At 46.4% G+C, this 27,518-nt stretch overlaps 1 protein-coding gene across 4 annotated transcripts; it reads right to left on the bottom strand.

Moving 5' to 3' along the window:
• Positions 1-91: 91 nt before the first annotated feature.
• LOC120048811 (cingulin-like) lies at positions 92-27,291 on the bottom strand. 4 transcript variants are annotated; one of them, XM_038995049.1, is made up of 21 exons: positions 27,084-27,291; positions 17,423-18,443; positions 17,221-17,309; positions 17,051-17,120; positions 11,254-11,349; positions 10,587-10,708; positions 10,223-10,334; positions 9,905-10,117; positions 6,720-6,868; positions 5,712-5,832; positions 4,852-5,064; positions 4,516-4,737; positions 4,150-4,398; positions 3,816-3,986; positions 2,541-2,792; positions 2,278-2,361; positions 2,078-2,196; positions 1,686-1,794; positions 1,448-1,611; positions 464-614; positions 95-419 (listed from the first exon to the last, which is right to left on the bottom strand). In XM_038995049.1, the coding sequence occupies exons 2-20, from the start codon at positions 18,440-18,442 to the stop codon at positions 476-478; spliced, it is 3,714 nt and encodes a 1,237-aa protein (XP_038850977.1). In that variant the 5' UTR covers position 18,443; positions 27,084-27,291; the 3' UTR covers positions 95-419; positions 464-475. The 4 variants fall into 4 exon arrangements, with proteins under 4 accessions (XP_038850978.1, XP_038850977.1, XP_038850976.1 ...); XM_038995048.1 differs by having other exon boundaries at positions 95-614; XM_038995050.1 differs by lacking the exon at positions 2,278-2,361 and having other exon boundaries at positions 92-614.
• Between the last annotated feature and the right edge of the window lie 227 nt (positions 27,292-27,518).

Here is a 27,518-nt window from a genome sequence, read left to right on the forward strand (position 1 = left end):
AAATAACCCCCTCTCCCTCTACTACCCTCCAACCCTGTAGTGATTAAAATACCCCCCTCTCTCCCTCTACTACCCTCCCCCAACCCTGTAGTGCTTAAAATAACCCCCTCTCTCCCTCTACTACCCTCCAACCCTGTAGTGATTAAAATAACCCCCTCTCTCCCTCTACTACCCTCCAACCCTGTAGTGATTAAAATAACCCCCCCTCCCTCTAGCAGGAGCTGGTGTGAAGGTTGCCACTACCCCTCCCTCCCTCTAGCAGGAGCTGGTGTGAAGGCTGCCACTACCCCTCCCTCCCTCTAGCAGGAGCTGGTGTGAAGGCTGCCACTACCCCTCCCTCCCTCTAGCAGGAGCTGGTGTGAAGGTTGCCACTACCCCTCCCTCCCTCTAGCAGGAGCTGGTGTGAAGGTTGCCACTACCCCTCCCTCCCTCTAGCAGGAGCTGGTGTGAAGGTTGCCACTACCCCTCCCTCCCTCTAGCAGGAGCTGGTGTGAAGGTTGCTCCCAGTGAGGATGGATGTGATGCTGGAGGGGTTGTACAGGCCTTCATCATCTTCGTCAGAGCTCAGAGCCGACGAGTCTAGGGCCTGACGCTGCGCCTGCTGCACCTTCCTCCTGAAACACACCATCAACACCATCAGCTTCAATGTTATCTTCATCATCTATTGTTCACTATAACAGAGGCTGTAGGTGGGTCTCAGCAAACGTGTGGGAGTAGACAGTTGACTTCTACAGTAGACAGTATAGTTCCCTGTAGTATCTGTCAGGGAGAGAGCCCTCTGCTGGTCAGATATGGGAACTGACTGGTGTGATATACAGTACATACAGGGATGACTGCTCTGTCTGCTAGATCTGTCTCTGCCTCCCCCTTTACAGCTGACCTGCACATACGTGTGTGTGTGTGTTCCCACAGCACTGTTGAGTGGGGTTTAATGAGACACCTTTACACAGCTGGGTGAGTGTGACTGTTGAAGTGTGTGTGTGTGTGTGTGTGTGTGTGTGTGTGTGTGTGTGTGTTCCCACAGCACTGTTGAGTGGGGTTTAATGAGACACCTTTACACAGCTGGGTGAGTGTGACTGTTGAAATGGGTGTGTGTGAATCCGACTGCTTTATTCTGTAATGACGTGTGTCTGATAGCAGCATCTCTGTTGAGGGATCAGAGAGGAGCTCAGTGATCCATAGAATGATACACACACACACACTAGTTTGGCTGTGGGGAGTGAACAGGCTGCCAGTAAATGTCAGCTCACTGAAGAGAGGAACAGAAAGAGGTCTGGAGGGAGAGGAGGAGAACAGAGATAATTGGTCTGGAGGGAGAGGAGGAGAACAGAGATAATTGGTCTGGTTCAGAAGAAGAGACACATCTAGGAGAAAGGAGATACTTAGTAATCTAACATGTGAAACAGGTAGAGTGTCAGACTTGGAAACACAACACACACAGACTTACTTGAGCTCAGTCTCCAGCGCGGTGACTCTGCCCTGCAAGGCCTCCTTTAGTTCCATCTGTTCCTCCATCTCTCTCTGGGCCTTCCTCCTCAATCCCTCCATCCTCTCTACCTCTGTCTCCCCCTCATCCACCTGTCTCTTCAGAGCCTTCACACGCAGAGACAGCTACAACACAGAGGAATCAGTCAGGGTGAGTGAGTGTGTGTGTATATAGTGTGTGTGTGTGTGTGTGTGTGTACCTGGTCTCTCTGTTCTGTGTGTTGGTGTCTCTCTTCCTCCAAGGTAAAGTTGAGCTCCTTCAGTTTCTTCTCCAGGCGACGCTGAGACGACAACATGGAGTTCTTCTCCCTAAGACACACACCGACAGACACACTTAAATCTTTAGCACAAACATGAACAAGGTGATTCTGGGTACAGATGTGTGACCAGTTCATAATATCATAAGCTTAACTTGTCATCAATAATGTGAATGTCAATTTGAGGTACACTTCTCTAATTAATAGTAAACCACCATACCAACCATAAAATCAGCTTTTGCTACAAAATATCATATTCTAGACTATGTGGTGCATTGTGGGGTCTGTAGTTCCTTGGGTGTGGTGCGTTGTGGGACGTGTAGTGTGCGGTGTACCTATCCTCACTGTGGAGGCGTTCCTCCAACTCGTGAACTTTACTCTCCAGCTGAGCCACTCCTACAGAGGAGCGAGACTGACCCTCCATATCAGATACTCTGGTCTTCAACTCCTTCATCTGGAGAGAGAGAGATTTAAGCATAATCAATCATCACTCAGACCTTAAGATCATTTCAGTGGAGACACAGACTTAACGTACATGTCTTTCTAGGGCATTCTTGTCCAGCTCCAGGTCCTGTCTGGAGGATCTCTCCTGCATCAGCTCTGAACGCAGCTGCTCCATCTGCACACAGACAGAGAGAGGAGCGCCAGACAGAGGAGCGCCAGACAGGGTGAGAGGAGAAAGAGGGTGAGAGGAGAGCTAACAAATACATTCTTTAACTAGCTTGGTCCTGGTTCTTTCAACTGTTAACCAACAGACTGCTGAAAGCTGCTAGACACACATTTATAGTGTGTGTGTACCTGGTCTCTGGTCCTGGTGACTCTGTCAGTGAGTAGCTCCACAGATCCCTTCTCCTCCTCCAGCTCCAGCTCCAGTCGTTTCATCTTGTCCTCAGTGCTGCGGAGCTCCCTGCTCTTGTCTGTAAGGCTGCTCCTGCTGTTCTCCAGTTCAACCTCTAGGTGGTGCAGGCGGTTGGTGAGCAGTTCCTTGTCCAGCTCAACATTGTCTCTCTCCTCAACCACAGAGAGCAGCTCCTTCTTCTGACGGGACGCCTGGCGCACGACACACACACACTCTGGATCAGCGGCATTAAAGACGAAACACCTTCACCCCTCAAACTCATCTCTGGACCTCAAAGCCAGTTCCACTGTGTTTTTTCATTGTTCCCCTCTATTCAGGGACTGATTTAAACCTGGGACACCAGGTGGGTGCAATTCATTATCAGGTAGAACAGAAAAGCAGCAGGCTCCGGACCTCATGGGGTCAGAGTTGAATAACCCTGACCAATACCATCATCTCCTGAAGACCCTTTCCTCCTCCGTCTCCTCCCTCTTTTCCTCCTCCTCTCTTACCCCGTCCCTTCATCTCTCACCTCCTGAAGACCCTTTCCTCTTCCGTCTCCTCCCTCTTTTCCCACCCCGTCCCTTCATCTCTCACCTCCTGAAGACCCTTTCCTCCTCCGTCTCCTCCCTCTTTTCCTCCTCCTCTCTTACCCCGTCCCTTCATCTCTCACCTCCTGAAGACCCTTTCCTCTTCCGTCTCCTCCCTCTTTTCCCACCCCGTCCCTTCATCTCTCACCTCCTGAAGACCCTTTCCTCTTCCGTCTCCTCCCTCTTTTCCCACCCCGTCCCTTCATCTCTCACCTCCTGAAGACCCTTTCCTCTTCCGTCTCCTCCCTCTTTTCCTCCTCTTCTCCCACCCCGTCCCTTCATCTCTCACCTCCTGAAGACCCTTTCCTCCTCCGTCTCCTCCCTCTTTTCCTCCTCCTCTCTTACCCCGTCCCTTCATCTCTCACCTCCTGAAGACCCTTTCCTCTTCCGTCTCCTCCCTCTTTTCCTCCTCTTCTCCCACCCCGTCCCTTCATCTCTCACCTCCTGAAGACCCTTTCCTCCTCCGTCTCCTCCCTCTTTTCCTCCTCCTCTCTTACCCCGTCCCTTCATCTCTCACCTCCTGAAGACCCTTTCCTCTTCTGTCTCCTCCCTCTTTTCCCACCCCGTCCCTTCATCTCTCACCTCCTGAAGACCCTTTCCTCCTCCGTCTCCTCCCTCTTTTCCTCCTCCCTCCATTCCTCTCACCTCCTCCTCCAGTCTCTTGAGGGAGGTCTGGCTCCTCTCCAGTTCTACCAGTCTGTCGTTGCCCTGCCTCTGGGCCTCCTGTGTCTCCCTGCGAGATCTCTCTCTCTGTTCCTCCAGCTGGGCCCTGAGAACCTGCACCTCCTCACCAGACGACTGGGACAAAGATTCAAACTACATGGACAGAGAAAGAGGCAGAGTGAGAGCAGGGAGAGAGCGAGGAGTAAGAGGACAGAGAGAGAGAGATTTTTATTTGCACAGTGTACATTTGTAAATACAGCACTTCAATGCAGTACACAGAGCATCAGAAAAACCCATGTAGACACACACTCCTCACCTCCTTATTGAGTTTGTCCAGGGACCGCTCCTGCTGTCTCCTCTGTTCCTCCAGCTGTGTGTTGGTCTGTGTGAGCTGGTCCCTCTCCTTCTCCCTGTCCTCCAGACGCAGGCTGAGCTGCAGGTGGTCCTGGCCCAGCCGAGAGGCTCCTCTCCTGGCCTCGTCAAGCTCCTGCCTCAGCCCCCTCAACTCCGCCTGGAGGGACAGCTCTGCCTCCGAACTCTCTGATGCACTGGAAGCCAGCTGAGCCTGGACACACACACACACACAAATACATACTGTGAAACACAACACACCCACTAACAAAGAGTTGTGAGAAAGAGGTAGTGTAATGTGTGTGTGTGTGTAGCAGTGTGTATGTCTCACCTCCAGGCGTGAGAGTTTCTCTCGGAGGCGTGTGTTAGCTGCCTCCTGCTCCTGCTGTGAGTCTCTCAGAGCGTTTAGTTCTGTCTGGGTTCTGGCCAGCCGCTCTGTGTTTGACTGCAGCTCCTGCTCAGTGCTGGCGAGTTTCTCTCCCAGTCTGTCTCTCTCCCCACGAGCATCAGTCAGCTCTGACTGCAGGCCAGACACTACCGACGGGTCAGGGAGCTATGGAGAGAAACAAAGAGGTGAGTGGTTGAGAGAAGGATGGAGATTGTGAATATAAGGGAGGAAAAGTGGCCATCTTTCCCATTCACATAGCTGGTACTACACAACACACACCTGTTTGGTTCTCTCCTGGGCTTTGGCTAGATCCTCTTTGGCTCGATTTGATTGGCCCCTCAGCCTGTCCATCTCATACTTGAGCTCCGCCTCCTGCTCCTGGTTGGCCTTCTTCAGGGAGATTACCTCCATGACCTTTTTATCGAGCTCCGCCCTTTTCTTCTCTGCCTCTGATTGGGCCTGCTGCAGATCGGCACGCAAACTCTGCAGCTCCTGAAATGACAGTGGAGAACAGTGTCAGTGTGTACCTGGTTGAGTGTGTGTGTTTGTCACTATCAGTGTGTGTGTGTGTGTACCTGGTTGAGTGTGTGTGTTTGTCACTATCAGTGTGTGTGTGTGTGTGTACCTGGTTGAGTGTGTGTGTTTGTCACTATCAGTGTGTGTGTGTGTGTACCTGGTTGAGTGTGTGTGTTTGTTAGTATCAGTGTGTACCTAGTTGAGTGTGTGTGTTTGTCACTATCAGTGTGTGTGTGTGTGTGTACCTGGTTGAGTGTGTGTGTTTGTCACTATCAGTGTGTGTGTGTGTACCTGGTTGAGTGTGTGTGTTTGTCACTATCAGTGTGTGTGTGTGTGTGTGTGTGTGTACCTGGTTGAGTGTGTGTGTTTGTCACTATCAGTGTGTGTGTGTGTGTGTGTGTACCTGGTTGAGTGTGTGTGTTTGTCACTATCAGTGTGTGTGTACCTGGTTGAGTGTGTGTGTGTGTACCTGGTTGAGTGTGTGTGTTTGTCACTATCAGTGTGTGTGTGTGTGTGTGTGTGTACCTGGTTGAGTGTGTGTGTTTGTCACTATCAGTGTGTGTGTGTGTACCTGGTTGAGTGTGTGTGTTTGTCAGTATCAGTGTGTGTGTGTGTGTGTGTACCTGGTTGAGTGTGTGTGTATGACTGGGGTCTGGTATCTGCTGTTTCATGGTGTTGACTCTCTCCTGTACTTCGTTCAGTTCTTCCTCGAGCTCCTCTTTCTCCAGACGAGCCTGCAGCATCCTGCAACACACACAACATTTTAACCAATACAAGATCCATTTCAAAATCTAGAAATCAAGTCACAGATCAGCACTGATCAGACATCGTTCAGTTTGATCACAGAAGCTACAGTTAAATCGCCAATGCTGATATCAGTCCCTCAAAGTTGATCAAATGTTTTGTTGTTAAAACTAGGTCATTCTATGGTATCACAATTTCTTCAGTCAGTCAAATAGAGAAACACAGAAGCTGGTTTAACTAGAATGTCAGCTACACGGCCATAAACCACGGCTATTAACCGCAGCTATTAAAACCCTCTAGAGTCTAAGTCCTGTCTAAGCCGGGGGGGGGGGTTCTAAAATATGGAATTATTTTAAGATGGTAATACCACGGCTACTAACATGCATGCAGCCCATGCAAAAAAACATCTCTCTAGCTTAAACAGAGACATTTTGATGGGATTTTTTTATATGTTAATTACATTTCCGCAGGGGCGCGGAAATTGGGTTAGCACGGCTACTAGCACAGCTATAACCTATATACAGCATAGACAGCACATATATAGGCTCCCTCACGGTGGGTCAGGGGTGATGGACGGGTCTCTAGCCAATAAGACACAATGAGAAGAGGAGACATTAACGGTACAGAATGAGAGAACAGAGGATAGAAATGGGACATGTGGATGGTTACATAGATCAAAACATGGATGAAAAACACGAAGAGATGTGCAAGACTTAAGTGAAGTGTGTGTGTGTACGTGTACAGTACCAGTCAAACTTCCTTTGTTACTGTTATTTTTTACTTATCTATTTTACTTCACTCCTATTTTTCTTAAATCTACATTGTTGGTTGCTTGTAAGTAAGCATTTCACGGTAAGGTTGTATTCTCTGTACGTGCGTGTACTCACTCCTGTTTGGTGGTCCGTAGTTCATCTCTAGTACTGTGGAACTGCGTCATCCAGTGGCCACTCTCGTCCCTGCAGTCTTCCAGCTGCTGCTGTAGAGTACGCACCGATGCATTCACACGCAACCGCTCTGACTCAATACCCGCCTGAGACTGGGGGGGAGAAGAAGAGAGAGGGAGGGTGGATATGAGAGAGTGTAGGGAGAGAGAGGTAGGGGGGAGAAGAAGAGAGAGGGAGGGTGGATATGAGAGTGTAGGGGGGAGAGAAGAGAGAGGGAGGGTGGATATGAGAGAGTGTAGGGAGAGAGAGGTAGGGGAGAGAAGAGAGAGTGTAGGGAGAGAGAGGTAGGGGAGAGAGGAGAGAGTGGATATGAGAGAGTGTAGGGAGAGAGAAGAGAGAGGGAGGGTGGATATGAGAGAGTGTAGGGAGAGAGAGGTAGGGGAGAGAGAAGAGAGAGGGAGGGTGGATATGAGAGAGTGTAGGGAGAGAGAGGTAGGGGGGAGAGAAGAGAGAGGGAGGGTGGATATGAGAGAGTGTAGGGAGAGAGAGGTAGGGGGGAGAATAGAGAGGGAGGGTGGATATGAGAGAGTGTAGGGAGAGAGAGGTAGGGGGGAGAGAAGAGAGAGGGAGGGTGGATATGAGAGAGTGGGGAGAGAGAGGTAGGGGGGAGAAGAAGAGAGAGGGAGGGTGGATATGAGAGAGTGTAGGGAGAGAGAGGTAGGGGGGAGAGAAGAGAGAGGGAGGGTGGATATGAGAGAGTGGGGAGAGAGAGGTAGGGGGGAGAAGAAGAGAGAGGGAGGGTGGATATGAGAGAGTGTAGGGAGAGAGAGGTAGGGGGAGAAGAAGAGAGAGGGAGGGTGGATATGAGAGAGTGTAGGGAGAGAGAGGTAGGGGGGAGAGAAGAGAGAGGGAGGGTGGATATGAGAGAGTGTAGGGAGAGAGAGGTAGGGGGGAGAAGAAGAGAGAGGGAGGGTGGATATGAGAGTGTAGGGGGGAGAGAAGAGAGAGGGAGGGTGGATATGAGAGTGTAGGGAGAGAGAGGTAGGGGAGAGAAGAGAGAGGGTGGATATGAGAGAGTGTAGGGAGAGAGAGGTAGGGGAGAGAGGAGAGAGTGGATATGAGAGAGTGTAGGGAGAGAGAAGAGAGAGGGAGGGTGGATATGAGAGAGTGTAGGGGGGAGAGAAGAGAGAGGGAGGGTGGATATGAGAGAGTGTAGGGAGAGAGAAGTAGGGGGGAGAGAAGAGAGAGGGAGGGTGGATATGAGAGAGTGTAGGGAGAGAGAAGAGAGAGGGAGGGTGGATATGAGAGTGTAGGGAGAGAGAGGTAGGGGAGAGAGGAGAGAGTGGATATGAGAGAGTGTAGGGAGAGAGAAGAGAGAGGGAGGGTGGATATGAGAGTGTAGGGAGAGAGAGGTAGGGGAGAGAAGAGAGAGGGTGGATATGAGAGAGTGTAGGGAGAGAGAGGTAGGGGAGAGAAGAGAGAGAGTGTAGGGAGAGAGAGGTAGGGGAGAGAGGAGAGAGTGGATATGAGAGAGTGTAGGGAGAGAGAAGAGAGAGGGAGGGTGGATATGAGAGAGTGTAGGGAGAGAGAGGTAGGGGGGAGAATAGAGAGGGAGGGTGGATATGAGAGAGTGTAGGGAGAGAGAGGTAGGGGAGAGAAGAGAGAGGGAGGGTGGATATGAGAGTGTAGGGAGAGAGAGGTAGGGGGGAGAATAGAGAGGGAGGGTGGATATGAGAGAGTGTAGGGAGAGAGAGGTAGGGGGGAGAGAAGAGAGAGAGAGGGTGGATATGAGAGAGTGGGGAGAGAGAGGTAGGGGGGAGAAGAAGAGAGAGGGAGGGTAGATATGAGAGAGTGTAGGGAGAGAGAGGTAGGGGGGAGAGAAGAGAGAGGGAGGGTGGATATGAGAGTGTAGGGAGAGAGAGGTAGGGGAGAGAAGAGAGAGGGTGGATATGAGAGAGTGTAGGGAGAGAGAGGTAGGGGGGAGAGAAGAGAGAGGGAGGGTGGATATGAGAGTGTAGGGAGAGAGAGGTAGGGGAGAGAATAGAGAGGGAGGGTGGATATGAGAGAGTGTAGGGAGAGAGAGGTAGGGGGAGAGAAGAGAGAGGGAGGGTGGATATGAGAGAGTGTAGGGAGAGAGAGGTAGGGGGGAGAGAAGAGAGAGGGAGGGTGGATATGAGAGAGTGTAGGGAGAGAGAGGTAGGGGGGGGGGGAAGAGAGAGGGAGGGTGGATATGAGAGAGTGTAGGGAGAGAGAGGTAGGGGGGAGAGAAGAGAGAGGGAGGGTGGATATGAGAGTGTAGGGAGAGAGAGGTAGGGGGAGAGAAGAGAGAGGGAGGGTGGATATGAGAGTGTGGGGAGAGAGAGGTAGGGGGGAGAGAAGAGAGAGGGAGGGTGGATATGAGAGTGTGGGGAGAGAGAGGTAGGGGGGAGAGAAGAGAGAGGGAGGGTGGATATGAGAGTGTGGGGAGAGAGAGGTAGGGGGGAGAGAAGAGAGAGGGAGGGTGGATATGAGAATGTGGGGAGAGAGAGGTAGGGGGGAGAGAAGAGAGAGGGAGGGTGGATATGAGAGAGTGTGGGGAGAGAGAGGTAGGGGGGAGAGAAGAGAGAGGGAGGGTGGATATGAGAGTGTGGGGAGAAAAGAAGAGAGACAGAGGGTGGATATGAGAGTGTGGGGAGAGAGAGGTAGGGGGGAGAGAAGAGAGAGGGAGGGTGGATATGAGAGTGTAGGGAGAGAGAGGTAGGGGGGAGAGAAGAGAGAGGGAGGGTGGATATGAGAGTGTGGGGAGAGAGAGGTAGGGGGGAGAGAAAAGAGAGGGAGGGTGGATATGAGAGTGTGGGGAGAAAAGAAGAGAGACAGAGGGTGGATATGAGAGTGTGGGGAGAAAAGAAGAGAGACAGAGGGTGGATATGACAGAGTCAGTAAGACGTGTCATTAAGAATGTGCTGCTTGTGGCTTCGTCTGTGCAGTCAAACGTAACGTAACGGTGTAATCACTTGTTCCTGCTATAATGCACCGGTGTGAAGCAAGTCCAGTGGGTCTCAATCACTTCATGCTCTGCTGCTCCCTCAGTGCACGCGTGTGTGTGGGAAAGAGCTCTTCTTGGGAAAGAGCTCTCAAGTAAGAATTTGACTACCGTTTTCCACCGGTTGTATCCTGTGGCCGTGGTGAATAAACGTTGAAACTTGTACCTGTGAGACCTGCTCCATGGTACTCCTCAGTCTCTCCATGTCAGTGCTGTATTGTTCTCGAAGTGTCTCGATCTCTTTGTCGTGCGTGGCCACCTCGTCCTTCAGAGCTCCCTTCAGAGCCGTCAGCTCCCTCTCTCTCTGTCTCAGAGAATCCTCCAGCTTCTGCTTCAACATGGACACCTCCAACAGAGACGCTTGACACGTCACCAGGTCCTGTAGACACACAATACACACATAACACATTCCTACCGGACAATTACAAAGAGTGCACAACAAAGATCTTGTGTCTCAAGACCACCCAAATGTGTGTTGTGTTACCGTCTTGTTGCCGTTCTCTGTCCTCAGCTCCTCCTGTAGCTCAACCAGTCGGTCCTCCATCTCTCTGACTCTGGACTCAGCACTCTCTCTCTCCATACGCAACTGACTCAGCCTGACAGAGACCGTGATTTATTCATTTAACCTTTATTTCTACAGGTTATTCTCATTGGGATAAAATCTATTTTACAAGAGAGATCTGATGCTCTTTATCTCAACACTAACAAAAAACCTTTCAATAAGCCATCATTATAACCAGCAGGGACCTTCAGTTCTGATCCAGCAGCCTGGAGTCACTTTCAACCTGCCTGGTTCCTCTCAAGGTTTCTTTCTACTCAGGTCATTTGTCCTGCTCACTGTTACTCACTCAGCATGTGTCTGATGTAGTTCAGTCTTCGTCCTGTCCACAGTCTCCTGGAGCTGCATGTTCTCATCCAGACATGACTCCAGCTCTGCCTTTAACACAGGGTCAGAGCTGCCCACAGAGCCCTATGCACACACACACAGTACTGTACTGTAGGCTACATGACCACCACAACATCAGACGACAGAGGCGAGGTGACAGAGTGGTAGTATTTAATTACACCGTTAGAAATATTTTGGAGAACAGGCATGATTCTCTACTTAAACATGCTGTGCGTTTGTGTCTGTGTGTACTTCAGAATAGTGTCAGACAGGCGTGTTTCCTCAGTAGAATTCACATACATGATTAAGTGATTATAGGGTGTTAGAGTTAAATACCAGCCCAACTCCCTTAAGCCAACACATAATGACTCATTATCAGATAGAATACTGTGTGTCCACCTCTAACCCAACAGGTTTAAACTGGTTTAAATCATCTGTGGTCCATTTACATGGCTTTTAGGGCATTCAGATTAGACTGCCACTAAAAACCACAACAGCAGCTCCTCTCAGAAAACACACACACACAGATGATAGAGCTCCCTAGGTGCAAAACAAACACCATCGCTCCACTCTTTCCATCACGCCCCAAATGATCACTCCTTCCTCTTTTTCTCCTACTCTCCACTCACCCTCCTCTCCTCCTGTAGAGAGGTCTGTAGCTCCATCATCTTCCCCTCCAGATCCCTCTTTTCTCTCCTCCACTCCTCACCAGAGCTCTCACTGGGCTGAGAGGGGGAGAGTGACTTTAGTGGATACCCCATAGAATGACAGCTAGCACCACCAATGACAAAGTGAAATAAGAGGATGAGCAGTACTACGGAGATGTATAGAGATGTATATTAGACTACTACAGAAATGTATAGAGATGTATAATAGAGTACCGCGGAGGTGTATAGAGATGTATATTAGACTACTACGGAGGTGTATAGAGATGTATATTAGAGTACTACAGAAATGTATAGAGATGTATAATAGAGTACTACTGAGGTGTATAGAGATGTATAATAGAGTACAGCGGAGGTGTATATTAGACTACTACGGAGGTGTATAGAGATGTATATTAGAGTACTACAGAAATGTATAGAGATGTATAATAGAGTACCGCGGAGGTGTATACAGATGTATATTAGAGTACCGCGGAGGTGTATAGAGATGTATAATAGAGTACCGCGGAGGTGTATAGAGATGTATAATAGAGTACCGCGGAGGTGTATATTAGACTACTACGGAGGTGTATAGAGATGTATATTAGAGTACTACTGAGGTGTATACAGATGTATATTAGAGTACTACAGAAATGTATAGAGATGTATAATAGAGTACCGCGGAGGTGTATACAGATGTATATTAGAGTACCGCGGAGGTGTATAGAGATGTATAATAGAGTACCGCGGAGGTGTATACAGATGTATATTAGAGTACCGCGGAGGTGTATAGAGATGTATAATAGAGTACCGCGGAGGTGTATAGAGATGTATAATAGAGTACCGCGGAGGTGTATATTAGACTACTACGGAGGTGTATAGAGATGTATATTAGAGTACTACTGAGGTGTATACAGATGTATATTAGAGTACTACGGAGGTGTATAGAGATGTAAATTAGAGTACTACTGAGGTGTATACAGATGTATATTAGAGTACCGCGGAGGTGTATAGAGATGTACAGTACCAGTCAAATGTTTGGACACACCTACTCATTCAAGGGTTTTTCTTTATTTGTACTATTTTCTACATTGTAGAATAATAGTGAAGACATCAAAACTATGAAATAACACATATGGAATCATGTAGTAACCAAAAAAGTATTAAACAAATCAAAATATATTTTATATTTGAGATTCTTTAAAAGTAGCCACCCTTTGCCTTGACAGCTTTGCACACTCTTGGCATTCTCTCAACCAGCTCCATGAGGAATGCTTTTCCAACAGTCTTGAAGGAGTTCCCACATATGCTGAGCACTTGTTGGCTGCTTTTCCTTCACTCTGCTGTCCAACATCCCAAACCATCTCAATTGGGTTGTGGTCAGGTGATTGTGGAGGCCAGGTCATCTGATGCAGCACTCAATCATTCTCCTTCTTGGTCAAATAGCCCTTACACAGCCTGGAGGTGTGTTGGGTCATTGTCCTGTTGAAAATGATAGCGGGACTAAGGGCAAACCAGATGTGATGGCATATAGCTGCAGAACTCTGGTAGCCATTCTGGTTAAGTGTGCCTTGAATTATAAATAAATCACCGACAAAGTCACCAGCAAAGCACCCCCACACCATCACACCTCCTCCTCCATGCTTCACGGTGGGAACCACATATGCGGAGATCGGTTCACCTACTCTGCGTCTCTCAAAGACACGGCAGTTGGAACCAAAAGGACAGATTTCCTAATGTCCATTGCTCGTGTTTCTCGGCCAAGCAAATCTCTTCTTATTGGTGTCCTTTAGTAGTGGATTCTTTGCAGCAATTCAACCATGAAGGCCTGACCCACGCAGTCTCTTCTGAACAGTTGATGTTGAGATGTGTATGTGCTTGAACTCTGTGAAGCATTTATTTGGGCTGCAATTTCTGAGGCTGGTAGCTCTAATGAACTTATCCTCTGCAGCGGTACTCATGAGTGCCAGTTTCATCATAGCGCTTGATGGTTTTTGCGACTGCACTTGACGAAACGTTCTTGAAATTGTCCGTATTGACTGACCTTCATGTCTTAAAGTAATGATGGACTGTAATTTCTCTTTGCTTATTTGAGCTGTTCTTGCCATAATATGAACTTGGTCTTTTACCAAATAGGGCTATCTCTGTATACCAACCCTACCTTGTCACAGCACAACTGATTGGCTCAAAACGCATTAAGGAAAGAAATTCCACAAATTACATTTTAACAAGGCACACCTGTTAATTGAAATGCATTCCAGGTGAATACCTCATGAAGCTGGTTGAGAGAATGCCAAGCGTATGCAAAGCTGTCAAGGGGCAAAGGGTGGCTACTTTGAAGAATCTCAAATATATTTTGATGTAACACTTTTTTGGTTACTTAATGATTCCATGTGTTATTTCATAGTTTTGATGTCTTCACTATTATTCTACAATGTATAAAATATTAAAAATAAACAACAACCTTGGAATGAGTAGGTGTCCAACATTTTAACTGGTACTGTATATTAGAATACTACTGAGGCGTATAAAGATGTGTATTAGAGTACTACTGAGGCGTATAAAGATGTGTATTAAAGTACTACTGAGGCGTATAAAGATGTGTATTAAAGTACTACTGAGGCGTATAAAGATGTGTATTAGAGTACTACTGAGGTGTATACAGATATGTATTAGAATACTACTGAGGTGTATACAGATGTATATTAGAGTACTACTGAGGTGTATACAGATGTACAGAGAGCTCCAAAAGTATTGGGACAGTAACACATTGTTTTATATTTTTTGCTCTGTACTTTGGATTTGAAATGATACAATGACTCCGAGGTTAAAGTGCAGACTGTCAGCTTTGATTGGAGGGTATTTTCATCCATATCAGGTGAACCGTTTCGAAATTACAGCACTTTTTGTAGATAGCCCATTTTAAGGGACCAGAAGTATTGGGACAAATTCACTTGTGTATTAAAAAGTAGAAAAACGTTTAGTATTTGGTCCCATATTCCTGGCAAACAATGATTACATCAAGCTTGGGAGGCAGGCCACTCGATTTCGTCTCTGCGTTATATTGGCATCGAACATGTCACCCTCCCTAGGAGAGGGGGTGACCTTGATAATTTATTGTTAAAACGAGAGGCTGCCTGGATCTTTAACTTAAAGACCCTTGCTCCCTTCGGTCTCAATGTAGACTTTGATCTGAAGCCATTCTTGTGATTATTGTGACTTTGCCATTGTAATTGTTTGTAAGCTTGTGTAGTCTAAAATGAATCTATGATCGTATGCTATCCATTTGTTTTTTTGTATGCCGTTCTTTGTATGCCATTTTAATATTTGAGAATTAACCAATGATATTAGGCCACTCTTGGCAATGATTACAGACACCTGTGTGTCTTTTGACACTATATAAACGAGTCATCCCACAGTGTTTGTGATTATACCCTGATGAAGACAGCTTGGCTGTCGAAACGTTGGTAATTACATTTTTGCATCTGAGCTCCTAGAGTGTGCGGCTCTCCTTTATTTTTACGTTTACATCAAGCTTGGGACCACAAACTTGTCGGACGCATTTGCTGTTTGTTTTGGTAGCGTTTGATAATTTTTTGCCCAATAGAAATGAATGGTAAATAATGTATTGTGTCATTTTAGTTACTTTTATTGTAAATAAGAATAGAATATGTTTCTAAACACTTCTACAGTAATAATGTGTATACTACCATGATTATGGATAATCCTAAATAATGATGAGTGAGAAAGGTAGAGGCATAAATATCTTACCCCGCAAAAAATGCTAACCTCCCTTGTTATTGTAATGGTACGAGGTTAGCATGTCTTGGGGGTATGATATAAAATGCTAACCTCCCTTGTTATTGTAATGGTACGAGGTTAGCATGTCTTGGGGGTATGATATAAAATGCTAATCTCCCTTGTTATTGTAATGGTACGAGGTTAGCAGGGTGATGATATGCGCGTCTAACTTTCGCACTCATCATTATGGGGCGGCAGGTAGCCTAATGGTTATAGAGGTTGTTAACCGAAAGGTTGCAAGATCGAATCCCCGAGCTGACAAGGTAAAAAAATCTGTCGTTCTGCCCCTGAACAAGGCAGTTTAACACACTGTTCCTAGGCTGTCATTGAAAATAAGAATCTGTTCTTAACTGTATATAAGAGTACCTTGAGGTGTATAGAGATGTATATTAGAGTACTACTAAGGTGTATAGTGCATTCGGAAAGTTTTCAGACCCCTTGACTTTTTCCACATTTTGTTACGTTACAGCTTTATTCTGACATGAATTAAATTGTTTTTTTCCATCAATCTACACAGAATACCCCATAATGACAAAGCAAAAACAAGTTTGCCATTTTTGCAAATGTATTAAAAATAAAAATAAACTGATATATCACGTTGACATAAGTATTCAGACTCTTTACGCAGTACTTTGTTGAAGCACCAGCCTCTTCTTCTTGAGTATGTCCCCAAAGGAGGTTTTTTGCCTTTTGGTTAGCTGTCATGGTAATCTGATTTTAACTGACTTGCTTAGTTAAATAAATAATAAAATAAAAGCTAGGCACACCTGTATTTGGAGAGTTTCTCCCATTCTTCTCTGCAGATTCTCTCAAGCTCTGTCAGGTTGGATGGGGAGTGTCGCTGCACAACTATCTTCAGGTCTCTCCAGAGATGTTTGATCGGGTTCAAGTCCGGGCTCTGGCTGGGCCACTCGAGGACATTCAGAGACTTGTCCCGAAGCCACTCCTGCGTTGTCTTGGCTGTGTGCTTAGGGTCGTTGTCCTATTGGAAGGTGAACTTTTGCCCCAGTCTGAGGTCATGAGCGCTCTGGAGCAGGTTTTCATCAAATATCTCTGTACTTTGCTCCGTTCATCTTTCCCTCAATCCGGACTAGTCTCCCAGTCACTGCCGCTGAAAAACATCCCCACAGAATGATGCTGCCACCACCATGCTTCACCGTAGGGATGGTGCCAGGTTTCCTCCAGACGTGATGCTTGGCATTCAGGCCAAACAGGTTAATCTTGCTTTCATCAGAGCAGAGAATCTTGTTTCTCATGGTCTGAGAGTCTTTAGGTGCCTTTTGGCAAACTCCAAGCAGGCTGTCGAGGAGTGGCTTCCGTCTGGCCACTCTACCATAAAGGCCTGATTGTTGGAGTGCTACAGAGATGGTTGTCCTTCTGGAAGGTTCTCCCATCTCCACAGAGGAACTCTAGAGCTTAGTCAGTGACCATCTGGTTCTTGGTAACTTCCCTGACCAAGGCCCTTCTCCCACTATTGCTCAGGTTGGCTGGGCGGCCAGCTCTAGGAAGAGTCTTGGTGGTTCCAAACTTCTTCCATTTAAGAATGATGGAGGCCACTGTGCTCTTGGGGACCTTCAAAGCTGCAGACATTTTTTTGTAACCTTCCCCAAATCTGTGCCTCGACACAATCCTGTCTTGGAGCTCTACGAACAATTCCTTTGACCTCATGGCTTGGTTTTTGCTCTGACATGCACTGTCAGCTGTGGGACCTTATATAGACAGGTGTGTGCCTTTCCAAATCATGTCCAATCAATTGAATTTATCACAGGTGGACTCCAATCAAAGGGAAAGGGTCCGTATACTTAGGTAAAAACAAAAATTCGAACAACCTGTTTTTCTTTGTCATTATGGGGTATTGTGTGTAGATTGTTGAGGAAAATGTTTTATTTAATCCATTTTAGAATAAGGCTGTAACATAACAAAAATGTGGAAAAAGTCAAGGGGTCTGAATACTTTCCGAAGGCACTGTATATTAAAGTACCTTGAGTCCCTGGATCTTCTGGAAGATCACCCTGACTTTGTGTCTGATGACTGAGTCACTCTCACTAGTCCTGAGGGGTGAACCACAACAGGTCAAACACACATGGTCAGAAGGAGGTTGATAACTGGCCTAAATAAATGTTGAATGACACAGTAAGATAAATGCTGTACCCTTCTCTGAGGACGCTGTAGATGGTCTGCATGACCTGCTCCTCCTCACTGGTGACCTCTGAACTCTGAAGCAGAAGGTCAGGGGTCACCTTTAAACAGAGCTCAGTGTTAGTATGTTTTTAAACTTTACTGGGGGTATTGATAATGTACTAGCTAAGTATACTAGTTAGTAACCGCTCTCCCCTCCCGTCCAGTCGCTTACCAGCGGGTCTGTCCGATTGGCTGACGGCATCTCCACAGAGACAAACCTCCCCGGCAGAGCCCGCTGATTGGCTGGGTGGGACGTTGCCTTGCTGACGGAGCCTTGGCCCCGTCCCAGGCTGCTGTGAGTGGAGGAGGGAGGGGAGGAGTAGGGGTTGGGAGTGAGAGATGGTGAGGAGGAGTAGGGGTTGGGGGCGAGGGAAGGGGAGATGGTGTCTCTAGGGTCCTCTGCTACAGGAGAGCGCCCCCTCTGTTGTTCTCTGGTACTGCTGTTGCCGTCAAACCTGCTGATCAGTCTGTTGACGGGGGTCTGGGGGTGGGGCTGTGCTGGGTAAGGTAGGCTCTGGGGGTGGGGGTGTGCTGGGTAAGGTAGGCTCTGGGGGTGGGGGTGTGCTGGGTAAGGTAGGCTCTGGGGGTGGGGGTGTGCCATGGTCAGGGTGGGCTGCTCTGTTTGGGAAGGATGGAGGTCAGGGGCATACTGACTCCCCCCTCCCCTCCCCAGTGACCCGTTGAGCCCGGACTGATACGAGCCACACATTATATTCCTCCCCATACCCCCCTCCCCATACCCCCCTCTATCCGTTCTCTCTTCCGCGACCCCAATCCCTCCATCCAGGTTCCCATAGCTACCAGACCTCCCATCCCCTGGTGGTCTCCCAAATCCTCCTCCCCCCTCACTCTCCAGTAATGAACCATGTGACTGTGCCCTGCGTAATGCCCCTCCCTGCCCTCCTCCACCCTCTCCCTCCTCTCCGTCTCTCCTGCGGAGCAAACTGCCGTAACCCGGGGGGTAGTGGGTACGGAGCTGCACCCCATACGAATCTCCCTTTGGGCCCCCGTCCTTCATAACCACATAGGGTTGTCCAGCGATGCCCTGGACCCTGACAGCCACCCCGTACTTAGAGGTGGAGGGGGGCTTGGATCTCAGCTGGGTCGAGGGGAGCCCCCCTCCTGAGTCGTTGATGAAGCGAATCTGAACCCCGTAGTCCACGGGGCTCTTACGACCTGACGGAGTACTCATACTGGGGAGGGAGAGAGCGAGAGGGGACGGGGCGGAGGAGGAGACACAGCGAGAGGGGAGAGAAAGTGGAGAGGGGGAAAGACAATATTAGTACAGCTATTCCAAGTGTTATACTTTAAAGAAGTGAATGTGACAGAAGTCATTTATTGTTTTCTCTCCCGGGAAAGTAGGTCAACTGAATATCTGACTGGTATGAATGTCATGCAGACACACAGAATGAGGGTGGACTGTGTGTGTTTCTATTGGGTGTGCAAGTTACAAAAGGTGTGTGAGAAAATGAGTCTCAGTGGAGTTGCTTTAGAATGGACTTTGTTCATAGTGACCTTCATTATTCATTAACCTGGAAACACACAACTACCTCCCACTCTCTGGCTCCCCTTACGTGTACTCTCTCTCTTGACTTCCACTTGGTTTAGTTATTCCTCTTCTTTAGAAATCCCTGCCTAAACCAGGCCAGCCCAACCAGCACAGCAAAGGTGAGACTCCTTCCTCAATCTAGGATCTTTATTAGATCAATCAACTGTAATCACACATGATCCACAGCCCGTCCTTGTGAAGGATCCTCCCTCTGTTTCGCTCAGTAAGTCAACTCAGTCTCCCTCTACATGTCCCTTTGTCACCCTGTCTTCATCTGATGTTTTTAACTGTTGACGTCTGACTGTATCATGTCCATGTGTTGAAATGTCTCAGGAGTTCCCGCCTCCCTCTCTATGGTGACCTGTGCCACGTCAGCTCTCATCACTAGGTCATTATACTGCGTGCCTCATTAACATGGTCAGCTGTCATCACTAGGTCATTATACTGCGTGCCTCATTAACATGGTCAGCTGTCATCACTAGGTCATTATACTGCGTGCCTCATTAACATGGTCAGCTCTCATCACCAGGTCATTACACTGCGTGCCTCATTAACATGGTCAGCTGTCATCACTAGGTCATTATACTGCGTGCCTCATTAACATGGTCAGCTGTCATCACTAGGTCATTATACTGCGTGCCTCATTAACATGGTCAGCTGTCATCACTAGGTCATTATACTGCGTGCCTCATTAACATGGTCAGCTGTCATCACTAGGTCATTATACTGCGTGCCTCATTAACATGGTCAGCTGTCATCACTAGGTCATTACACCGCATGCCTCATTAACATGGTCAGCTGTCATCACTAGGTCATTATACTGCGTGCCTCATTAACATGGTCAGCTGTCATCACTAGGTCATTATACTGCGTGCCTCATTAACATGGTCAGCTGTCATCACTAGGTCATTACACTGTGTGCCTCATTAACATGGTCAGCTGTCATCACTAGGTCATTACACTGCGTGCCTCATTAACATGGTCAGCTGTCATCACCAGGTCATTACACTGCGTGCCTCATTAACATGGTCAGCTGTCATCACTAGGTCATTACACTACATGGTTTACACCGCGTGCCTCATTAACATGGTCAGCTGTCATCACTAGGTCATTACACCGCATGCCTCATTAACATGGTCAGCTGTCATCACTAGGTCATTATACTGCGTGCCTCATTAACATGGTCAGCTGTCATCACTAGGTCATTATACTGCGTGCCTCATTAACATGGTCAGCTGTCATCACTAGGTCATTACACTGTGTGCCTCATTAACATGGTCAGCTGTCATCACTAGGTCATTACACTGCGTGCCTCATTAACATGGTCAGCTGTCATCACCAGGTCATTACACTGCGTGCCTCATTAACATGGTCAGCTCTCATCACTAGGTCATTACACTGCATGCCTCATTAGCATGTCTCCTTTGCACTTATAACCAACCAACTACAACACCAGGCACTAACCCAGTTACCACCCTTCTCCACCTTCTCTCCCTCTTTCACACACAGACAAACTTTCATTCTCCCTACCTCCCTCACTGAAACAGAGATTACAGTTTCTCTTCTCTTATCAGTGTGTGTCATGGTGGTGATAACACAATGTCAAGCTCTTGTTCCTGTGGATAGGAAGCCCTGCCCCCACACATGCCTGCACTCCTCATACACACTCTGGAATGAACTGTGTACAAGCAGGCGCACACGCTCACAGGTGATGAGTGGTGTTGTAAAGAGCGTCAGTGAAGACCTTGGTGCAGTTTATATATGGTGTCCAGTATAAATCAAAGCCCTGGCTATCAGGACGAGAGAGGTGAGAGACACACACCCATCCCCTAGTCAGATTGACAGATTAACCTCAACCTCTTAGTCATTTTGTCATACTCATATAGCATCTGTCTGTACTGTAATGATAGGAGCATAGCCACAGGAAGTAGTTTGGGGGTGGCTATGCTCCTATCATTACAGTACAGACAGATGCTATATGAGTATGACAAAATGACTAAGAGGTTAATCTGTCAATCTGACGAGGGATGGGTGTGTGTCGGTGTGTGTTAGGCTTGGCAGGTTTATCATATAATGTTGTAACCGACAATTAAAGGACAACCTTGAACTAAAAATAATCGTTATAATACATACATTTTAGTAGAAAGGGGATTCAACTTTATATTCAAGTAGAAAGAAAAACTTCTATTGCGTAAACTATTGTTAAATTAAGTGGGAAAGATTCAAATGATTTTACAAACAGAAAGGCACAGTCGGAAGGAGCAGGTTCATTTGTCTCATTCATTTTGGAGACAGGGGTGTCACCATGCTGTGTGGTATTCATTAGGTATGTCCTAACTAGAGGTCGACCGATTAATCGGAATGGACGATTAATTAGGGACGATTTCAAGTTTTCATAACAATCGGTAATCGGCATTTTTGGACACCGATCATGGCCGATTACATTGCACTCCACGAGGAGACTGCGTGGCAGGCTGACTACCTGTTACGCGAGTGCAGCAAGGAGCCAAGGTAAGTTGCTAGCTAGCATTAAACTTATCTTATAAAAAAACAATCTTAACATAATCACTAGTTAAACTAGTAATATCATCAACCATGTGTAGTTATCTAGCTTGTCCTGCGTTGCATATAATCGATGCGGTACCTGTTAATTTAACATTTAATCACAGCCTACTTCGCCAAACGGGTGATTTAACAAGCGCATTCGCGAAAAAAAGCACTGTTGTGGCACCAATGTGTACCTAATCATAAACATCAACGCTTTTCTTAAAATCAATACACAAGTATATATTTTTAAACCTGCATATTTAGTTAATATTGCCTGCTAACATTAATTTTTTTAACTAGAGAAATTGTGTCACTTCTTGTGCGTGCTGTGCAACAGAATCAGGGTATATGCAGCAGTTTGGGCCGCCTGGCTCGTTGCGAACTGTGTGAAGACCATTTCTTCCTAACAAAGACAGCCAACTTCGCCAAACGGGGGATGATTTAACAAAAGCGCATTTACGGAAAAAAGCACAATCGTTGCACGAATGTACCTAACCATAAACATCAATGCCTTTCTTAAAATCAATACACAGAAGTATATATTTTTTTAAATCTGTATAAAAAGAAATTCATGTTAGCAGGCAATATTAACTAGGGAAATTGTGTCACTTCTTTTGCGTTCATTGCACGCAGAGTCAGGGTATATGCAACAGTTTGGGCCGCCTGGCTCGTTGCGAACTAATTTGCCAGAATTTTAAATAATTATGACATACCATTTAAGGTTGTGCAATGTAACAGCAATATTTAGACTTATGGATGCCACCCGTTAGCTAAAATACAGAACGGTTCCGTATTTCACTAAAAGAATAAACGTTTTGTTTTCGAAATGATAGTTTCTGGATTTGACCATATTAATGACCTAAGGCTCGTATTTCTGTGTGTTATTATTTTATAATTAAGTCTATGATTTGAAATAGCAGTCTGACAGCGGTGGTAGGCAGCAGCAGGCTCGTAAGCATTCATTCAAACAGCACTTTCCTGCGTTTGCCAGCAGCTCTTCGCAATGCTTCAAGCATTGCACTGTTTATGACTTCAAGCCTATCAACTCCCGAGATTAGGCTGGCAATACTAAAGTACCTATTAGAACATCCAATAGTCAAAGGTATATGAAATACAAATGGTATAGAGAGAAATAATCCTACAATAACTACAACCTAAAACTTCTTACCTGGGAATATTGAAGACTCATGTTAAAAGGAACCACCAGCTTTCATATGTTCTCATGTTCTGAGCAAGGAACTTAAACGTTAGCTTTTTTACATGGCACATATTGCACTTTTACTTTCTTCTCCAACACTGTTTTTGCATTATTTAAACCGAATTGAACATAATATAATACATCAATAAAATCAATTTAGTAAGTTAAAATAAAAGTGTTGTTTTTGTTCATTCAGTTTTGTTGTAATTGTCATTATTACAAATATATATAAAAATCTGCCAATTAATCGCTATCAGCTTTTTTTAGTCCTCCAATTATCGGTATCGGCTTTGAAAAATCATAAATCGGTCGACCTCTAGTCCTAACAAATTTTTACAGATGCATTATAAGCTCAAAACATTTTGCAACAAAAATGACAATAACCGTGTCCATTTGCATGACAATTAATCATAACCCAAAATGCCATTGTCATTACAACTCCAGTGTGTGTACAGTTCAGCTCGTCACTTAGCACATACCTCGCCTTAAGACAGACATCCAAAGCATGCCATTGAAAAAGCACCCCGTCACTGTACATTAGTGCAGACGACCGTAACACGCGCACAGTCACACACACACAGTCACACACACACAGTCACACAGTCACACACACACAGTCACACACACATCCTAATGGCCAAGTGGCAAGTAGTGGTGAAGAGGTCCCAAAGCCAGCTACAAGTCAGGTCTTTCAGACAGAGGACAACAGAAAGCCAGCTACAAGTCAGGTCTTTCAGACAGAGGACAACAGAAAGCCAGCTACAAGTCAGGTCTTTCAGACAGAGGACAACAGAAAGCCAGCTACAAGTCAGGTCTTTCAGACAGAGGACAACAGAAAGCCAGCTACAAGTCAGGTCTTTCAGACAGAGGACAACAGAAAGCCAGCTACAAGTCAGGTCTTTCAGACAGAGGACAACAGAAAGCCAGCTACAAGTCAGGTCTTTCAGACAGAGGACAACAGAAAGCCTAGGATATTTATTTCAGATATAGGTCAACAGTTACAAAGGATCTTCAACACCAACCCTCCTTTCTGCATGCATAGGCTAATCATCCATAATCAGTTGTAGAGGCTGAGTTTAAAGCAGTGTGTCAATCCCTGGTCCTTGGGAGTATGTTGCTGACCTCCTGACATTGATTTATTCCATTCTACAGTTTCATCTAGGCACTTGGCTACTCTAAGGAGGGAGGAGCATTGCTTGCCTGTCCCTGGTACTGAAACATATTGGGAAACACTGCTTGCTTGTGCGCCTGCGTGTGTGAGACAGAGGCTCAGTCTCAGCAGGGAGAACTGACAGTGAATAGGACCAAACATAACAGGAACACAGGAGTGGATGCCAACCATTTCCCTCTCCCTTTCTCTCTCTCTCCACCTCCCTTTCTCTCTCTCTCTCTCTCCACCTCCCTTTCTCTCTCTCTCCACCTCCCTTTCTCTCTCTCTCTCTCCACCTCCCTTTCTCTCTCTCTCTCTCCACCTCCCTTTCTCTCTCTCTCTCTCCACCTCCCTTTCTCTCTCTCTCCCCATCTTCCTGTGTCAGTGTGTCAAGCCACTTCCAACAGGCCAGTTCAGCTGCTAAGCAGTGAAAGGGGACAGTGGAGAGGAGATGGCCAGGGTAAGGGGAGACAGTCAGGGGACAGAGGGTGAGCCCATCCTATTGTCCAAACGATGTGGAGCAGAAAATGAGGGCAGAAACGCAACACTCTTCTCCCCCTGGCCCTCTTCAGCTCTCCCTCAGTCTGTCTGTCTGCCTCACTTATATCACTGTTCTGCACCTGACCCTCCCTCCATCTCTTTAACCTGTCTATCTCTCTAACCTCTCGCTATCCCTCCCTTCTTCCCTCCCTCCCTCCCCCTAACCTCTCTATCCCTCCCTCCCTCACCATAACCTCTATCCCTCCCTCCAATCCTAACCTCTCTATCCTTCGATCCATCTTCCTACACTCTATCCCTCCCTCCCTCACCTCTATCCCTCCCTCATCCATCTTCCTAACCTCTATCCCTCCCTCCATCCATCTCTCTAACCCTCCCCTGGGTTCCAAATCTCTGTCTCTGGAGAGAAGCACATGAGGCAGCTGACCGGACCTGTAACAGAGATTGACTGTGGATACTTGTCTGAGGTTAAGACCAACAGGCTTCTGTTAAGCCAGTGCTTCACACCATGTACTTTAGAGAGAATAGGTAAGGGACGGTGCCCTGCAGCCTAACAACAGACTACAGTGTGACCAGGTAAAGGAGTCCTCACTCAGACTCTAGAGTCCTCAGGTTACTGACTCCCTTAAGGCGTCAGCATGCTTCAGTTCAGCTGGCGCCTAGCCGAGACCTTTGCTTGAAAAACAAGGGGGGGGGGGAGCAGCAATAGTACTGTTTTTCCATTTTGAGACGCCGTAGCCAGTATACACTTCCTCAAAATAGTCTGAATGAATAACTCAAGTAAACTGTCATTAATTTTGACGTTTTTGCAGAGGAGATCTTAGAGGAAATAAAAATAAAATCTACATCTAAGATGTTTGGTGCAGTTGTCATTCATCTCTCGTTGAATAACAACAAAAACTATTGAAGAATCCCTACTGTTGACCAATCACCGACAAAGGGCGTAGACTTCGGCTTGCCTCAAGAAAAAATGTGTCCAAACAGCTAAAACGAACAAAAGTCCCAAACAATTATTTTTTTAAAGTCTAAATATTGTCGTAATATATGCATAAACTCTTCCGAACTGTTTCAGCTGGGATGCATGCAGGCGCCTTTAGTGTCTCCTAACCCACCGGCTCTGCTATCAAATTTAATTCTCCCGCACTGAATTTAATTAAGGCCACCTCCATCTCTGGGAAGGGATGGGAGAATTAGGAGAGAGAGTGTGGAAAGGGACCACTGGAGTATGGAGTCATGGCTGTGGCTGTCTTTGATTCATTCAATAGTGAGAGTAGAGAGCATAAAGTCAGTAGGCTAGAAATCTTTGTTCCTACTTAGCCTCCTCTAAGTTTCATCACAATACTGGACTGTATTCTACAACCAAGGCCTTGTCCCTGCATATAGGGCAGTGCTTCAGTGAAAGCACCTGAAAGAGGATGGTCTTACATGTGTGTGACTGTCTCCTTCTGTGGTGACAAATAGATTACATATCATGACTGATGTTGGGCCCTATAAAATCTGGTTTATTTTTTGCCTGATTTCTCCATTTTGTTTTTCTAGGTTTCTGTTTTTCACAGTTTATTCAGGTTCACTCAAAATCACACTTTAATAGAAAAACTAAAGAAAATATTGTTCAAATATTGTTGAATTCCATTTTAGTGTCTAGATTCTGTGTTCCATCCACAACACGGATTTTATTGGGCCCTACAGTCATGAGTGGCTGGTGGCTGAAATACCAAAGACTTTCCACATTAATTAATGCTTCTGTCATTAGAAAATGTAAATAACACACCAACTTGGGTCCCCAAGACAGTCCTTCAGTTAAGACTGTTTCCTTGGTGATTGGCAATTCATCCCATTCTTGACTTAGACCAGACCCTTTTCCACTCCTCTCACACTCAAACAAACAGCCATTTCTTCCTCTCTGATTCTAATGGCCCTCATTGGCATAACAAAGAAGACTTCAGTGTTGCCAAATAGAACACAAACACCAAATAGAAGCACCTAATACACCCCTCCAGTCACCCACATTCCACACTGTGATGCTCAGTAAACAGCCCCCTTAAACACACCTTCTACCTGCACACTCCAGGGTCTCGCTCAGTAAAACATGTCCCTCAGGCTGAGCTTTCTCCCATCGGTCATCAATAAACTGCTGTGTTAAATTCTACATACTAACAGCCAAAATAATGCATAGACATCAATGTCAAGTTTAAATTCATAACGTCATCTTATCAAACATCTAACACTTGCGATCTTGCATCAGATATGAGACACCCTGGCCACTTGGTACTTTCTGTAGGCTACATGTCCATGCGTAATCACTGAATGTTGGCCAATAAAATTACAGAGAATGGTAAATAGCTTAGATAACTTACGTTGGGTCTCTTTTGAACAGAGTTCGCTGGCTACATTGAATTCTTCAGTGTATGCGTCATAGTATCATCTAGCGTAAGTGAAACTTGGGAGAAGAGAGGCAATGAGCCAAGTTGTTGAAGTTGAGCTCCGAGAAAGCGTCAAATAACTGACATGTAAAAAGAGAATGTGTGACATTGACAGATGGGTACACTGACTGTACACTTGGTTTAAAATGAGAATACCACTACGGGAGAGATCTAGACGAGGCAATGCAAAGATACACCTGCTCCGTGGCCTTGGAATTCTGAGTGACGTTCCTCAGCACCGTTTCGCCATCATTAAAAGTAAACTTAGGGTAAGATACCAACAAGAGAGCAAGTTATCAAAGACGGAGCGGACAAATGTATTAGCTAGCTATGTGTCTGTATTGCGCAAGCCAACCAGCTAGAGCTAGCAAGCTAACCCCAAGCTACTGTCATAACTAGCTAGTTAATTTAGCTGTCTGGGTTAGTTCGCTAGCTAGCTTGCGAACTAAACAACATCCAGAAACATACCTGCTATTTGGTCAAAGTAGTACAATTCATCAATTTATTTTCGACTTTCGAGTCCTCTTCTGTTGTTTTACTTGGTGTTAATACAGATAATGTTTAAACCGGACAGAAAATACTTCTGAAAGAGCAGAGCATATCCATAATTCGAGACAGACAGATAAATTCGTTAAATACAGCTCCAACCTGTTACCTTTGTGACCGATGCCGGACGAGCCGCCCAGCCCCGCTAGAGGGAATACAGGTATTGGTTGAGCACATAGCAGTAGGCGGTGCCCGCTTTGAATATTGGTGAGTCTGTCTGTCAATCTGTGATTGACTCAGGGGAGAAGTCTTTCAGTGGTCTACATAAATAGAAATAAAAAACTTTGTGAATGAAAATGCCTAGTGCTGTGTTTGTCATAATACATTTTTTTAACTGCTAAGAAAGCGGTTAAACGC

The sequence above is a fragment of the Salvelinus namaycush genome, chromosome 5 (genome assembly GCF_016432855.1).
Source record: "Salvelinus namaycush isolate Seneca chromosome 5, SaNama_1.0, whole genome shotgun sequence".
Classification (NCBI taxonomy): Eukaryota; Metazoa; Chordata; class Actinopteri; order Salmoniformes; family Salmonidae; genus Salvelinus; species Salvelinus namaycush.